The sequence below is a fragment of the Doryrhamphus excisus genome, chromosome 10, assembly GCF_030265055.1.
Source record: "Doryrhamphus excisus isolate RoL2022-K1 chromosome 10, RoL_Dexc_1.0, whole genome shotgun sequence".
Taxonomy (NCBI): domain Eukaryota; kingdom Metazoa; phylum Chordata; class Actinopteri; order Syngnathiformes; family Syngnathidae; genus Doryrhamphus; species Doryrhamphus excisus.
In genome coordinates, this window is record NC_080475.1 from 13176286 (window position 1) to 13192142 (window position 15857).

General features: G+C 39.9%; 2 protein-coding genes and 1 long non-coding RNA gene across 4 annotated transcripts; 1 reads left to right on the forward strand and 2 right to left on the reverse strand.

Annotated features, from left to right (window-relative positions):
• Window positions 1-94: 94 nt before the first annotated feature.
• On the forward strand, window positions 95-6752 carry LOC131136785 (uncharacterized). The gene is made up of 3 exons (XR_009131808.1): window positions 95-630; window positions 3895-4024; window positions 4812-6752. It is a non-coding gene; the product is annotated as an uncharacterized LOC131136785 (long non-coding RNA).
• Window positions 5839-8381, reverse strand: ndufa4l2a (NDUFA4 mitochondrial complex associated like 2a). Its single transcript, XM_058084027.1, has 4 exons — window positions 8208-8381; window positions 6379-6464; window positions 6195-6255; window positions 5839-6076 (listed from the first exon to the last, which is right to left on the reverse strand). Exons 1-4 carry the CDS (start codon window positions 8250-8252, stop codon window positions 6020-6022), a joined length of 249 nt encoding a protein of 82 aa, XP_057940010.1. The 5' UTR covers window positions 8253-8381; the 3' UTR covers window positions 5839-6019.
• actr5 (actin related protein 5) lies at window positions 8253-15232 on the reverse strand. 2 transcript variants are annotated; one of them, XM_058084024.1, is made up of 10 exons: window positions 14844-15232; window positions 14422-14660; window positions 13360-13529; window positions 13071-13288; window positions 12722-12886; window positions 12540-12644; window positions 11559-11698; window positions 11332-11464; window positions 10290-10413; window positions 8253-8537 (listed from the first exon to the last, which is right to left on the reverse strand). In XM_058084024.1, exons 1-10 carry the CDS (start codon window positions 15213-15215, stop codon window positions 8392-8394), a joined length of 1812 nt encoding a protein of 603 aa, XP_057940007.1. In that variant the 5' UTR covers window positions 15216-15232; the 3' UTR covers window positions 8253-8391. The 2 variants fall into 2 exon arrangements, with proteins under 2 accessions (XP_057940007.1, XP_057940006.1); XM_058084023.1 differs by lacking the exon at window positions 8253-8537 and having other exon boundaries at window positions 8574-10413.
• Window positions 15233-15857: the final 625 nt, after the last annotated feature.

The following is a 15857-nucleotide window of genomic DNA, read 5'->3' on the forward strand; positions in this document are numbered from 1 at the left end:
ATTAACCTAGCATGTTTTTGGAATGTGGGAGGAAACCGGAGTACCCGGAGAAAACCCACGCATGCACAGGGAGAACATGCAAATTCCACACAGAGATGGCCGAGGGTGGAATTGAACCGCGGTCTCTTAGCTGTGAGGCCCGTGCGCTATGGGAGAACGATCTGTGTAAAGATAAAATATAGGCCAATTTTAAATAAACAAACCAAGAATGAGCTCAGTTTTTTACTCACTTTTGTGTCTCTCCTGCAAGGTTATGCTTTTTTTCCTACATCATTTGTTACGTCACATTCAAACTATATGCAATTTAGCAGTTGACATAATCCGGCCAATAGCTACTTTTCTTTCTGACGCATTAGCAACAGTGAGGATTGACTAAGGTTTAGTAAGATTGCGTCTTCAGCCAATCAGAGAACTTAAGTGGGCGGGTGTTTACAGCACATAAGCAATTAGGATTGGCTATAAAGTTTAGTAAGATTGCTTTTTCAGCCAATCAGAGAACTTGAGTGGGCGGGTGTTTAGAGCAAGTCCAAAATGCGATAGCTGACATGGCGAGTGAGGAGGACTCTCGTGAGAAGACAGCGTTTACAAAATGGAAGTACAGATACTACTTAAACCTCGTTGATGTCAAAGGTAAAATATATATTAATGTCCCGAAAAAAAACTTTGTCCACGTCTTGTGTGAGCAACTCAAACCCACAGAAACACCTGTCATTGCAATAAATACAAACCTCTGTAATGGTACCCGCCTTTGCTGTGGGGGTAGAGGGGGGACAATAGTTACTTTTACTGGTAACTAGTTACTTTTGTAGTGGAGTAACTCAGTTACTTGTTTTGAGAAGTAACTATAACGAATAATTTTTTAAAGTAACATGCCCAACACTAGGTAATGAATGAATGAACTTGGTAATTAATGAGCAGGTAATGAAATAAGCTAGCAAAGTATTAGCATGTCGTGTTAGCATACATCACACTCCTTTTTAACCAACATTTGGTGATTGGTGATTTTTTTTCCATGGGCCCCTTTGAGGTATGAGGAATAACTGTCCTCTCTCTATATGTATATATACATGTATATATACTGTATATCATTACAAAATAAACTAATCAGTGTTTAAGAGACAAGACTTTGATTGAGTCGTTTCCTGACAAGATACAGTCATACCGTGGATGTGATAGCACTGATTAGGCAACTGAGGTCGCCAAAAGGAGGAAAACATCTCCAGACGGTCGCCTCCCGTATTACAAAAGACATAAAACGCAATAAAAGATGAAAGGCTTGTGGAACAATAATTGAGTGTAAAGGCGGACAAAACTACCAGCTGAACAGAGCAAACAAGCCGTTAGCATTTACCACTTTGCCTATAATCTCAGCACATTTGTTGCCTTTTTTTTATTCAGCTGATTTTTTTTTTTTTTAGAACTTCAAAGGCCCATTAGTCCCACTACATTGTTTCCAACGCGCCCCCCCCCTCCAGTGCCAAGCATTATAATGCGGAGTGATGAAAGTGTTTTTTGGAACAAGCTTGTTTTGGCAATCACAACAACAACAACACAATTATTCTAGTCTATTTAAAACCTAATTGCTTGCACAAGACTTCACTTTGCATGTTATTTTTTTTAACATTCTTAATTTATTTGTGTGTAGAAAGAAGTTAACTGTTATTATAGTGTGGAAAAACAATGAATTATTTAGTTTATCTTAAGGATAATCCTTTTAAAAGTTGCTGCTGTGTACACCGTACGCCTCGTTAGTGAGTTAGTTGGTTTTTCACGTCACTCGGGAAGACGTTTCATCATTCCCAGTGGAAAGGCTGAGGCATCCTTGGCAGGTTGGAAGACAAGTGACAAAAATTGACTGCCATGACAGCGCGAGGGGAGGAGGGGGGAATCTTGCATTTCCATTTCACCATATGTTCCTCAAACTGACACTTGCACCCCTGCATTAATTGGACTCCATTTTACAAGTTTTATGCATGCATGCTGTATTTATACGCCAACATTTGGTATATTTTCATTATACTCACAAGGGTCACAAGGGGCAAGAGGTGGGGTTACACCCTGAACTGGTGGCCAGCCAGCCAATCACAGGGCACATATAGACAAACAACCATTCACACTCACATTCATACCTATGGACAATTTGGAGTCGCCAATTAACCTAGCATGTTTTTGGAATGTGGGAGGAAACCGGAGTACCCGGAGAAAACCCACGCATGCACGGGGAGAACATGCAAACGCCACAAATTATGTCAGAGGGTGGAACTGAACTCGTGCTAACCACTCGACCGCCGTGCAGCCCTATAGGAAGATTATTATTGTTATTATTATTAATGTGTGTATGTGAATGCTTATATTAGATGTGTGTGTGAATGGAAATACATTGTATGCATCTGTATATGGATAAATAAATACTGTAAATAATACTTTTAGCCTTGTTTTAGCTTTGAATGAATGTATGGATATTGTATTTTAATGCATCTTTTACTCTGTTTTTACTCAACTCTATTTTTATTTCTTTTGCTCTACTGTCAATCGTCTTTGAGTACTCTTAAAAGTGCTATACAAATGAAATGTATTATTATTATTATTAGTATATGTGAATGGAGAGACAGTAATGAAAACATGTATATGGGCATATGTGCATGTGAATCTTTCAGTTATGAGGCCTGCGTGCTAACCACTCATCTGCCTACATTTTCATTAATTAAGTTTAATTTTACAAATGACCAAATATAATAATGATGTTTACTCAAACTTTGAATTTATCAATGGAATTAAGTAAGGGTCAACTATTAGAATGAGAGATGTTGCTAGAAGGACGCAATCACATCTTATGGGTTTGATTTCAAAGGATTGTACATTGCATTGTTTGGCCAGCAGGTGAAGCTGTTTGCCCTTACCATTGCTAGGACCTCCTGACCTCATTTTGTGGACAATTTGACGACACCGGCGATTTTCAACCACTGTGCGATTTCTCAGAAATCGCCAGGTGTGCCGTTAGGTAATATCTAATATAATTTTTTTAAAACAAAATAACATTTATTAATATTTTTTTCTTCAAATATTATGTCATTGTCCAGTGTCAGCGGTGTAAAGACTGGCAGAGCAATGTAATATTCGTCCGTGTGGCAACACGTGGCTGATTACCTCGTTCCTCAAATAGACTTAGTGATGCACGTGAGGTGTTTAGTGGTGTGCAGCAAGGTTTTTCCAATGGAAAAAACGTGCAGTGGCTCAAAAAAAGGTTGAAAAACACTCGCAGTCCCACTCAATTTGTATTGGTATGTATTAATTGGTGTTTATTAATTAATTAAATATTTAATGATAATTAAATTTATTATAATAATATAATAATAATATTATATTATAATAATATAATATTTATTAAATCATTAAAACTCTGTTTTAAGGACTAATTGTACACCTGTTTTTCCTTAATTTATATATATATATATACACAACTTATTTTTCAAAAATTATTTCTTTCTAAACATTGTATGGTTTAAAAAAAACAACTCTTTATTTTATGTTTAAAAAAAGTACTCTTGTTGAAGATAAGAACACAAAGCTGCGTTTTACACTGCTGGTATTTCCTCCCCTCATTTCCTCTCATTACAACGACAACATAGGACTGTGGAGAGAAAATAAAAGAGATATGAGATAGCTGCAACCAAAGAGCAAGAACCTGCTGAAAATCACTGACCACTGAGCAGACCAGGTTTTGTTTGAAGTCATTTCCTGTTTAATAAATAAACAGAAATGGGAAATCACAGCAGGAAACATAAGCAGGAGATGCTTACATTAAGACCTCAACCGGTGATGAGAAATTCACTTATTTATGTACGCCTGCATGATGTTATGATGTTATTAAAAGTTGTGTTTTTTTCCAAACAGAATGTCGCTCCATGGATGCCACCTTGTGGGACACGTTACATTAAACACAGCAGCAGGCTAATCCAGACATCTTGCTTGTTTTCCACCAGCATCCCTGCTCTACATCGCCAAATAGAAGGAACCTTTGATGGTACACTTGTGTTTTCTCTTCCTCATCCTCCATGAGAAAAAAAGGAACAGTAAAAAAATATATCGTACAGCCAGATTTTAACAATCAACTTTATATTAATCGTTGTTTTTAATTATTAACTGTTAATTAACTGTAATTAGGCTGTGCTTTGCCTCCGCCAATATTAGAGCAGGCCGGAGCCGGCGAGTTTTCACTCTGTTGTGATTGGTCACACAACTAAAGTGCTTCCTAACTATGAACCATATAACAAAGTCAGCGCCTCTGTGACATCACAAAGGAACAGTTTAACCACGCCTTCTGAAACCGAGCTTTTTGAGCAATCCCAAACTTTTTCAGTGCTCACTTTCAAATGCAGAAAGCTCATTATCTGAAACTTTGGCATGGTTTAACACGACAATACAATATTGTAAATACATTAATATGTCAGAAATATAGAAAAAGCATAATAGGTCAACTTTAAGGTTACACTTGACTGTCTTAAAGCCTTCTCTCTTTTCTCTTTATGGAGGTATATATATCGATATATGGATATGGATATTTTAAACTCTCAGATGTACTTAATGTGTACTCAGATGTACTGATGTAAATATTGAGAATGTGTTATTATATATTATTTTCAAGCTACTGTATTTCTCCTATGAAAACTGCACACAAGGCCATGCTGCTGTTGTTGCCTACTGGAGCGTCTAATATTCATTTTGGCCAAGAAACAACCAGACCTTTGTTTCCTTGCTGCTTTGTGTCCAAACTAAGTCTATCTCTTTTTTTTTTTTTTAATTTTCCACAGGAATGTGTTCCGTCCACAGAGACTCACCAGCTGAAGCGCAGGTCAAAGGTCAGGAGCAGCTTTCAGCCTCATCCTCTGCATACAAACACACGCAAGGACGCACGTCCGCAGAGACGCTCGAGCAGCATCGGTAAACAAATACTAGCCTCATCCGCGTCACATCTGCGAGCCTGTTCTCACGACCTGACTGTTGCTTTGACACGGCGTGTGGGTGTCCCTCAGGGATGACATTTAAACCTGCTAACATTCCGAGCATGTGAGCGTTTTTGTTACGGCATTTTGGGATATGAAGAAGGAACTTTCATTTAGCTGTTGTTAATAATACTGTAAATGTGAATTATTCTTGGGCCGCATGGTGGAAAGTGGTTGTCATGCAGGCCTTACAGATAGAAGACCCGAGTTCAATTCCACTCTTTTTTTTTCAGCCTTTTTCTGTGCGGAGTTTGCACGTTCTCCCCATGCATGCGTGGGTTTTCTCCGGGTACTCCGGTTTTCCTCCCACATTCCAAAAACATGCTAGGTTAATTAGCGACGCCAAATTGTCCATAGGTATGAATGTGAGTGTGAATGGTTGTTTGTCTATATGTGCCCTGTGATTGGCTGGCTGGCCACCAGTCCAAAGACAGCTGGGATAGGCTCCAGCACCCCCACGACCCTTGTGAGGATAAGCGGTAGAAAATCAATGAACTAATGAATAAATAAAGAGAAGTGCACGGCGCCGAGTGGTTAGCATGCAGGCCTCACAGCTAGGAGACCCAAGTTTGATTCCACCCTCGGCCATCTCTGTGTGGAGTTTGCATGTTCTCTCCGTGCATGTGTGGGTTTTCTCCGGGTACTCCGGTTTCCTCCCACATACCAAAAACATGCTAGGTTAATTAGCGACTCCAAATTGTCCATAGGTATGAATGTGAGTGTGAATGGTTGTTTGTCTATATGTGCCCTGTGATTGGCTGGCTGGCCACCAGTCCAGGGTGTACCCAGCCTCTCGCCCGAAGACAGCTGGGATAGGCTCCAGCACCCACGCAACCCCTGTGAGGATAAGCGGTAGAAAATGAATGAATGAATGATTCTCTTCTCTTTCTTATCTCCTTAATGAAGAACACCTTGTCATATTCATTTTTGTATTTTATTCCTTGAGATGAACACAGTGACCGTAATGTTATATATACTGTTAGTGAGTTACTTGTAGTGGTGGATGGTGGCCAAATTCAGAACTCTGGTCCCTCCTTCTTCAGGTTCTTGTAGTCAGTAGTGATAGCCACAAACTAATAACAGACAGAGAAAAGGGAGTTTTAAATTATTTATAGCGTTGTTAATGTATATGCTGTATATATATACAGACAGTATATACTGTGTAGTGTATATACATTTGTATTAAATCACCTTATACTGGTATGTGGGATCAAGTTTATTCCAGGGTTCTGGATTATTGGTCTTGTCCCAGCTGGAAACACACATGATTGAATATTGTTGTCAAGTAGTAGACTAGTATGGAATATGTAGTAAGTGACAAGTCAGGTCTCTCTTCACCAAAGAGAGTTTTAGGACATGTTGAGTGCGTACTTACGTCACATGAGGTCCTTTGGCCAATCGGATCAGGTAAAGAGAAGCCCCACCCATTCCCAAACAGATGAAGAAGAACTGGGGGATCAACTGAGGGGACACAAAAATAATCATACAATTTTATACTAATAATACTTAAGACATTCATTTTCTAGCGCTTATCCTCACAAGGGTCAGCTGTCTTCGGGCGAGACACCCTGGACTGGTGGCCAGCCAATCACAGGGCACATATAGACAAACAACCATTCACACTCACATTCATACCTATGGACAATTTGGAGTCGCCAATTAACCTAGCATGTTTTTGGAATGTGGGAGGAAACCGGAGTACCTGGAAAAAAAAACATGCATGCACGGGGAGAACATGCAAACTCCACACAGAGGGTGGAATTGAACTCGGGTCTCCCAGCTGTGAGGCCTGCGCGCTAACCACTCGTCAACCGTGCAGCCTATACTTAATACCAGTGGCGTTGTTAGGCCTATTTTAGGGGGGGCTTCAGATAGTAGTATGCTAGTACTAGTAGTAGGCTAGTATTAGCCTGCTTTTGCACTATTATATGAAATTTGTCAGAGATTTTTTTTTGTAAAAAAAAATATCAAATTTTTTAGGGGGAGCTTCAGCCCCCCTAAAATGTTCTTAAGACTCTCAAAAAAAAATTATTTATTTTTATATTGTTATTTGATTTTTTTTTCTTTACAAAAAAAATCTCTGACAAATCCCGGTTTGTTCGTTATTTGTTTTTTTTTGTTGTTTTTTTTGAATGTCTACTACATTCATTCATATCCTGTGCATCTCCAGTGGGCTAAGCCCCCCCGCACCCCATCCTCAGACCCTAGTGACGCCCCTGCTTAATACAATTCTTCCAAAAACAACAACAACAAAACTATCCATTAGCATTCCCAAGTAGGTGTATCCAATGACAGCATTGTAAGCTAGCTGAAATTAACAAATTTTCTCGCGTTATCATGCACAGAAAAGGGAAAGAAATAAGGATTGTGAATGACAGGCAAAATTCCCCCTAAAAAGTAGAGTTCGCTTCTAATGACAGGAAGAAAAAAAAACAGTCACAAAATAAGAGCTCCCTGTCAGCAGAGCAGCTTGAAAAAAAATTAATCCTCTCCCCTGCAGGTGCAGACTTGCAGTTTTTTTACTTTCCTAAATCATTTTTGTCAGTTTCTTTGTAATGGTCATACATAGCTGGTTGAGCGCCTCTTTTTTTTAAGTCTTATTTAAGCCCCCCCCTCCTCACACACACACACACACACATAGTGCTTAAGCAATCAGATCAAATGAGATTAACTGTCCAAACTCATCCTTTGCTTTGACAAGTGAAGAGATAAGGAAACTTGTATCGTCGTCATTAGAGGAGTTAATGCATTTTAACATCATACTCATATTAGTTGGTGTTAATTTTGGAAAGGCATCATTAAGAAGCTGAAGGCTTTTGCTTGTTTTTAACTTCTAATTAAAAATCAATCAAAGCCATAACCTCAGAAAAGTATCATTTAAATTATTTATGCGGGTCATAATTACATATAACAATAAGACAGGAATGAAGATCCTGCATGTTGGAAAAAGTCATCATAAAATATAATCAAATGATATATCAAATATATCAGACGGTTATTTTTATCATATATCATATTGTCATTTGTGATAACTATTCAAACACAAAGCTTAAACATCATATGTTTCCATGTTCTTTAAAATTGCAGCAATTATAATCAACTTCCATGAGGTTAAATGCATGCATGTGTAAGTCATACAGCAATAAATGCGACATAAATGCAAAAATGACAAATGTATAAATAATATAAAATATGATTACTTACGCCAGGGTGCTTCTTGGCATGCTCCACCGCTGTCCGAAATATCATTGCAAAATGAGATTTCCTCAAATATTATAGCAAATGTTGGTTTGACAGCCTGTAGGTAATTGTAGTTAGTTGACATGTAAGACCTGTTGCACTGCATCAGGAGGAGGGAACAAGGCAGGGAGTGGGGCGGAGAAACAGATCATTTCCATCTGATTACAGCTGCTCTCTCGTCACCGTGGCTTTTTTTTGTGAGGGTGCAAAGAGTCGAGGATCTTTCACTCACTTTTGTGCCCTTTGGGAGCCAACGAGAGGAAATGGGAAGGCTTGTGTGCAACAGTAGTTCGACTGAGAGCAGCAAAAACAAACAAAACATGAGGCAGGGATATCCATGATGCTCATTTTCAGCCTTTTGTATTGAGTTGTGGACTCCTGTAGAGCAGCTATACACAATAACCTACACATAAAACTTTATAGATCTTGCAGAATCTGCACCTATTCAGCTGTATTTTCTTGGCTTTCCAAAACATGAGGCAGGGATGCTCATTTTCAGCCTTTGTATTGAGTTGTGGACTCCTATAGAGCAGCTATACACAATAACCCACACATAAAGCTTTATAGATCTTCCAGAATCTGCACCTATTCAGCTGTATTTTTTTTGGCTTTCCAAAACATGAGGCACGGATACCGATGATGCTCATTTTCAGCCTTTGTATTGAGTTGTGGACTCCTGTAGAGCAGCTACACACAATAACCCACACATAAAACTTTATAGATCTTCCAGAATCTGTACCTATTCAGCTGTATTTTCTTGGCTTTCCAAAACAGTCGGTTTTAATTCCAGGCATGCCCACTCCACGTGATGATGTGGCAATGACAGGTTGTCATATACAGTATTTTCTGGACTACGGAGTATAAGTCGCACAATGCCAAAAATGCATAATTAGGTAGAAAAACCTACATAAGTCGCACTGGAGTATAAATCGCATTTTTGCGGGTAATTTATTTTACAAACTACTTGACCAAAACAGACATTACGTCCTCTTGGAAGGCAAGTTCTAACAATAATAAAAGAATAGAGAACAGGCTGAATAGGTGTAAGATATGCTAACACAATGGTTATTCAGCTACACAAAAAATAAACATAAACAGAAAAGGTGTCCAGTGTAAGTCACATAAGTCACAGGAACCGCCAACCTATGAAAAAACGTGCAACTTATAGTCCGGAAAATACGGTAATATGGGACTTGACCTCAGCCATTTTGCACCTGAACTGTTCCTCTCCCGTCATCAGGAATGCAGACAAAGAAATGTTTACTTCCTCAGGCGCTCATGAATATTACCTTGTTTCCCCTCTTTTAATCGCTCGTTACATTTGAGCCAAACATCCTGCAGTCACACGACTGCTTTGGCTACGATTAGCCTCTCTATGCCCCTACTGTGTGTGTGAGTGTGTGTGTGTGTGTGTGTGTCTTGAGGACAAACAGAACAAGCTGGCAGAGGGTTTGAAGCCTGAGCTGTGGCACACTTTCATACATCTTAATACTATTAGACTGCAGATGTCTGCTACCTTAATAGCGTGCACTGGAGGAGCTTATTCATCTGCACTGAACACAATTCAAGCTTTTTAATGACACCAGAGCTCACATTATAGTCTATAATATATAGTCTATAATGTATATATTCCAGATTTATGTCCAAATGTGAAATAATACAGTACAGTATAGCTCCACTATTCTTATGTAATTGACTTATCTGTGTGGCCCCTTGACCGGTAAAAAAAAGTATATTTACAAATGTACAAAAAATATTTTAAATAAAGTACTGATTGGCTGGGAGAGATCACATGACAGCCTCACTACGAGGTCGTCCATTTTAGCTCAAATACGCTTCCTGGTGTAATCCTTGCACTCAAATCAACGAACACTCATCGCAAGTAAGTTTAGGATGTCACCATGGCAACATCAGCTGCAGACGAAGAGGCTGTCAGAGCTGCTGTAACCATGGCGACGGGAACTTCGGCCGGTCGAGGCGGACCATTTTTGTTGACCTTCATTGGGACGAAGACGTTGGAGGCGCAGTGTTCGCTGAGATACTCGCCTCCTTTTTCCTCGTAGTCCTGACGACTGATCCAGCCCTCATCTTCACCGCTAAGGGGGTGCTCCAGGGCCCAGTCTCTGGCACCCAACCAGGCGTCCAAGGACGGCTGTGACGCCATTGTCACCTAGGAGAATAATAACCGAAATATGTTCACCTTAATGATGCTTTTGGAGTACATGAGAAAGTGAAAAATAATATTTATATACTTATATACTATATAATACTAATACTCATCCAATACTTCTCTACAAGAGAAGATTCCATCATCTATGGAATGGATTGAGTAAGGAAGTCAAACAATGCACAACGATGAGCCAATTCAAGAAACAATACAAGCAGTTGATGTTTGCTAAATACAAGGATGAAGAGTCTTGAACCAGTCATGATGTGCTATATATATCACTATATTGACACTTACTATGGTACACATTATGTCATTGGATGGTCATATCACCTCATACTTCGGTACGTGCTAAACATTTTTAAATTAAATTAAATCTAATTTAATTAAATCAAATTAAATGTAATTAACTTTAATTAAATTTAATTAAATAAAATTTAATTTAATTACATTTAATTAATTAATAAATAACTAAAAAAACAAAATTATTTTAGGAAAGCAGGAAGTGAACAAATGTAACAGTTACTGATTGTAAAAGTACCAGATGGAGGGGTAGGATTTAATAAGCTTTGCTTCTTCCTACTCCTTTTGGACATGTGGAACTGTGAACTGATTATGTGATGCATTCAATTGTAATCTGATGCATGTTCAAATGAAATAAAACCATTACCATTACCAAGTGTATTGCACAACATAGCATCAACAGAACCAATGCCAAGGAGCAAACTGTGTAACGCAAATGACTTTTACATTAAAGCACATGAGGAAGATAAAGGCTGAGCACTCGTGATACATCAACAGCAAATACTGCCATCTTGTGGTGATAAAAAAAACAACATCAGGAAGTTACCTTCAGCCACCGCTGCTCCAACATTATTCAACAAAGTAAACAAAAATGAATTAGAGTTGTTTAGTTTGTACCTTAAAGTGCGACTGAAAGGGTCTTATGGCCAGGAGTTCTCTCTCCATCCTTTCCTTCATGCCAGGATACTGCATGTTGCCTCCGGTCAGGAACACGTTGCTGACCAGTGCCTCCTGCTGCTCTTTAGTGTACCTGAAACCCCAACAGGAAGGATTATCAACCTTTCTATTTCATAGCAAAACTACTACTGCTTTTTGGCGGGTTTATGTTAGTAAACAGCCCTTACATGGACAACACATACTGAAGCGTCTCCGTCAGTCCCATCTGGTCCTCTCCGGTCAGCGAGGGCTGGAAGAGGATCTCCGGGCAGCGTAGTCGCTCTGTGCCCACAAAGAGTTGGTGGTATTCTGCCATATTGAAGGCTGGCTGGAAAATAACACAGAAAGCCAACAATGAATGGGTTCCAGAAATGATCATTACTATTCCTTAAATTCAACAAATACAAATATTGTGTCGACACTGAAACCGTGAAGGAAAATACATTTCTGGGGATTACAATAGATCAAAATATGAGCTGGAAACCTCATATTACAAATATACAACATAAGGTGGCAAGAAACATTTCAATATTGAACAAAGCAAAATTTGCAAAATCTACCATATCTTACTTATTGTGTGGAAATATGGGCTAATAACTATAAAAGCAATCTTCACTCGCTAAATGTACTGCAAAAAAGGTCAGTAAGGATAATTCATAATGCCGCCTACAGAGAACATACTAACTCTTTATTTCTAAAATCACTAATACTTCAACTTGCTGATATAGTTCATCTTCAAACAGCTAAAATAATGCATAAGGCTAAAAATAACCAATCACCTAAAAATGTTGATGTTAATTACATTGAATTGAATTGAATTGAATTGAATTGAATTAAATTAAATTAAATTAAATCAGGAAAGCAGGGTGAACAAATGAAACAGTTACTGATTGTAAAAGTAAACTATTATGGAAAGCAGGAAGTGAACAAATGAAACAGTTACTGATTGTAAAAGTAAACTATTATGGAAAGCAGGAAGTGAACAAATGTAACAGTTACTGATTGTAAAAGTACCAGATGGAGGGGTAGGATTTAATAAGCTTTGCTTCTTCCTACTCCTTTTGGACATGTGGAACTGTGAACTGATTATGTGATGCATTCAATTGTAATCTGATGCATGTTCAAATCAAATTAAACCATTACCATAAATCTGGGAAGTTGTGTCCTACCTGGACTACATTAAGAGGTTTTTCCGGAAGGGTGTCCTCCGGGAAGTCCGAATACATCATTGCCATACCGTCGCCTTCCTCCATAGGTTGCTCCAGCTCGGACACCTGGCAGGGAAATCGGTAGAACATCACACGTCACATGACAGCCATTTCCCCATTTCTCCAACTGACATCCGCCTTACCTCCGTCTTTCCCTCCGTGGCGTCGCTGTGCAGCAGCTTGTGTCTGCCCTGCTCCACGGCCTGCTGGAGTTTGTTGATGTATGACTGGAGCTCCTCAGCCGAGTCCATGTTGAGCTCTACTAGACTCTTGTGGAACTGATCCAACAGGCCGTCCTCTAGCAGCTCCTGCACATACACAAAAAAGCTAGTCTACAAAAGATGCAGTAGAACAGCGGGGTAGGCTCCAGCTTGTAAAGCAATACAATACAATACAATACAAATAGTGAGGTCAAGGTACCGATATGTGTACTTCCCAGAACCGAACCGTGACCTTGAAACCATAACCCCGCCTATGTCATACCATTCTTACCTGCACGGCCATCAGTCTGTCCAGCCTTTCTTGATCCTGCTGCAGTTTCTCTCCACGTCGCCGGGCATTGATCTCCTGAAGACGCCTCAGCTGCTGAGCTCGCCTCTCTTGCCTCTCCTCGGCACTCACACAGCCACCAGGCAACTTGCCGGAGAAGGGAAGCTGCATCCTGTGGACCTCGCGCTCATAGAAATCGGGGCTACGCCACTTTTCTAGCTCTGTATACATTTAAAAAATATATATATTAAAAATAAATAAAAAGCTTTAATCTATTGACGAAGATGTGCACCTTCTTGGTAGTCCACAGCAGTGTAGCTGTGCTCATGCAGGAGCTCCTCCATACGGCTGAGCGTGATGGCGGCCAAGTGACCAGGGTATTTGAGCTGCAGGAGCCTCTGCAGGTAAGCTGCTGCCTGACCTCCGGCCACATTCACTCGCTTGCAGTTCATCGCATCGAACCTGGAGAACAACAATTGAAATTCAATTCACAAATAAATAGAACTACATTGTTTTATTAATGGGTGGCACGGTGGACGAGTGGTTAGCGCGCAGAGACCTCACAGCTAGGGAGACCAGGGTTCAATTCCACCCTCGGCCATCTCTTTTTGTGGAGTTTGCATGTTTCCGGTTTCCTCCCTCATTCCAAAAACATGCTAGGTTAATTAGCGACTCCAAATTGTCCATAGGTATGAATGTGAGTGTGAATGGTTGTTTGTCTATATGTGCCCTGTGATTGGCTGGCTGGCCACCAGTCCAGGGTGTACCCCGCCTCTCGCCCAAAGACAGCTGGGATAGGCTCCAGCACCCCCTGCGACCCTCATGAGGAAAAGCGGTAGAAAATGAATGAATGTTTTATTAATCATATTTAACATTATTTACATATTTACATATGATGTTTTTTCTACTTTTCTGACCTATAAATATAGTTAGAATGTTGTATTCTTGTGTTAAATGATGCTAAAGTTCCAGATAATGAGATTTGTGCATTTGGAAGTGAGTTCTGAAAAAAGTTTGGGATGGATCAAAATGCTCGGTTTCAGAAGGCGTGGTTAAAATGTTCCTTTGTGATGTCACAGAGGGGCAGGCTCCCTCTGTATAGGCAACTCTTATACCCACTAAATTAGAAAGTGGGGTTTGTTTGTTGGGAAGCACTTTGAGCGTGTGACCAATCACATCACAGCAGAGTGGGCGTGTCCGGAGGCGGCTGTGGGTGGAATAAATTAAAACCGGCCATTCTGTGCGGGTTATTGTGTACACAACTCAATACAAAGCGTCGAAAAATTAGCATAATTGGTATTCTTTAATATATTCTGTCAACTATATGAACATTCTTTTCACAAATGATCCTCACCTTCCCTCGATCACAGGCAGGATGTGTGAACAATGGTACCCTGAGGATAAAATGATGCCTGTCCGTGGATGTAGTGGGTTCCTCTGATTATTGCCGCGATGGAAACTGTACAGGGCGTCCACACCGTACGAGACATGAGGGACGCCGTAGCACTCGAACAGCAACTCCGACATCATCTGACGGCAGTGAAGAGGATTGCATGGCGCCTCGGTCAGCACGATGGGGTGCTCCACACGACCCTGAAACACATTGCAGATGATGTTCAAAGATAATAGCCAAGCTAACTTGAATGCACCATTTATTTTTCTCCACTTTTGAGAGAAGTTTAGTGATTACCCAAGTTCTCCTCTGTGTAAATTAAGGTGTAAAGGCCATTTTTAATTGTGAATTCTGAATAAAGTGACCAATAGAGGACCACTAACCTCCGAGGTGATGCCCAAGTGGCTAAAAACATGGTCAAAAATCAATTCCTGGATCTCAAAATTGACCACCACATCCCGGTCGAACTGACTCTTAAGCAGCCACCGTAGAGGCTCCAGGTTGGGGATGTCGTTACCAATCTGGGTCTCGCTGCGGGCGGCCCCTCTGCTCCGCGCCGCCACGGACCTGAAGAGCAGTCGTGGAGCGTCCAAGTCCGCCGTGGCCCAGTCGGCCCTCGTTTGGAAGGAACCATTGTCGATCACGATAGGGGTCGACGTCCCACATGAGGCCGGGAGATTGAATATTGGATCCGGAGAAGCTTTGCAGTCTCGGAATGAGAAAATTTGGCAAGCCGGTTGCTGTGGAGCGGCCATTTTGCATGGTGTTACAACAAAATAGACCCCAGTAGAAACTGCTTGTCATCGTTTCTGTTCCTGATTGCGCCAACAGAAACAATTTGTAAATTTTGAAAAAAAAACCCAAACATTTACCAAAAAAATATAATTCGAAATACATTAATTCGATTATAAAACTGTTTAATATAACTTGTCTTAGGAAGGAATTAAAGACGTTAAAATATTTAACGTTATGTATTTTTTTATTTATTTGTTATTTGTTACAACAGTTCATTATGAGCCTTTATACAAATACGCAAAGATGTCATCTTTTACAGTACATACAATATTATACATCTTATCTTATTATTATTTTTGTGGGAAATCCCGGTATTTACCACCAGAGGGCGCAGTCTTAGCAAACCCAGTGTACAGTACATTATAGAGTGGATTACTATCGGGGCAACATTTATATATAATAATACATACATAATAGTGCCAACAATATGTATTGTGATCATCAACACTAATATAGGCAATATCATTAAATGATGAAACACAATTTGAAAGTATTAGCATGTATCCCATTCATTATGATGCAAGCATTTATGATCCAAGCATTCAATCATAGTGTTGCTGTCCTAATGTTGCTCATAACCGCTTTCCACTTCCTGTACTGCA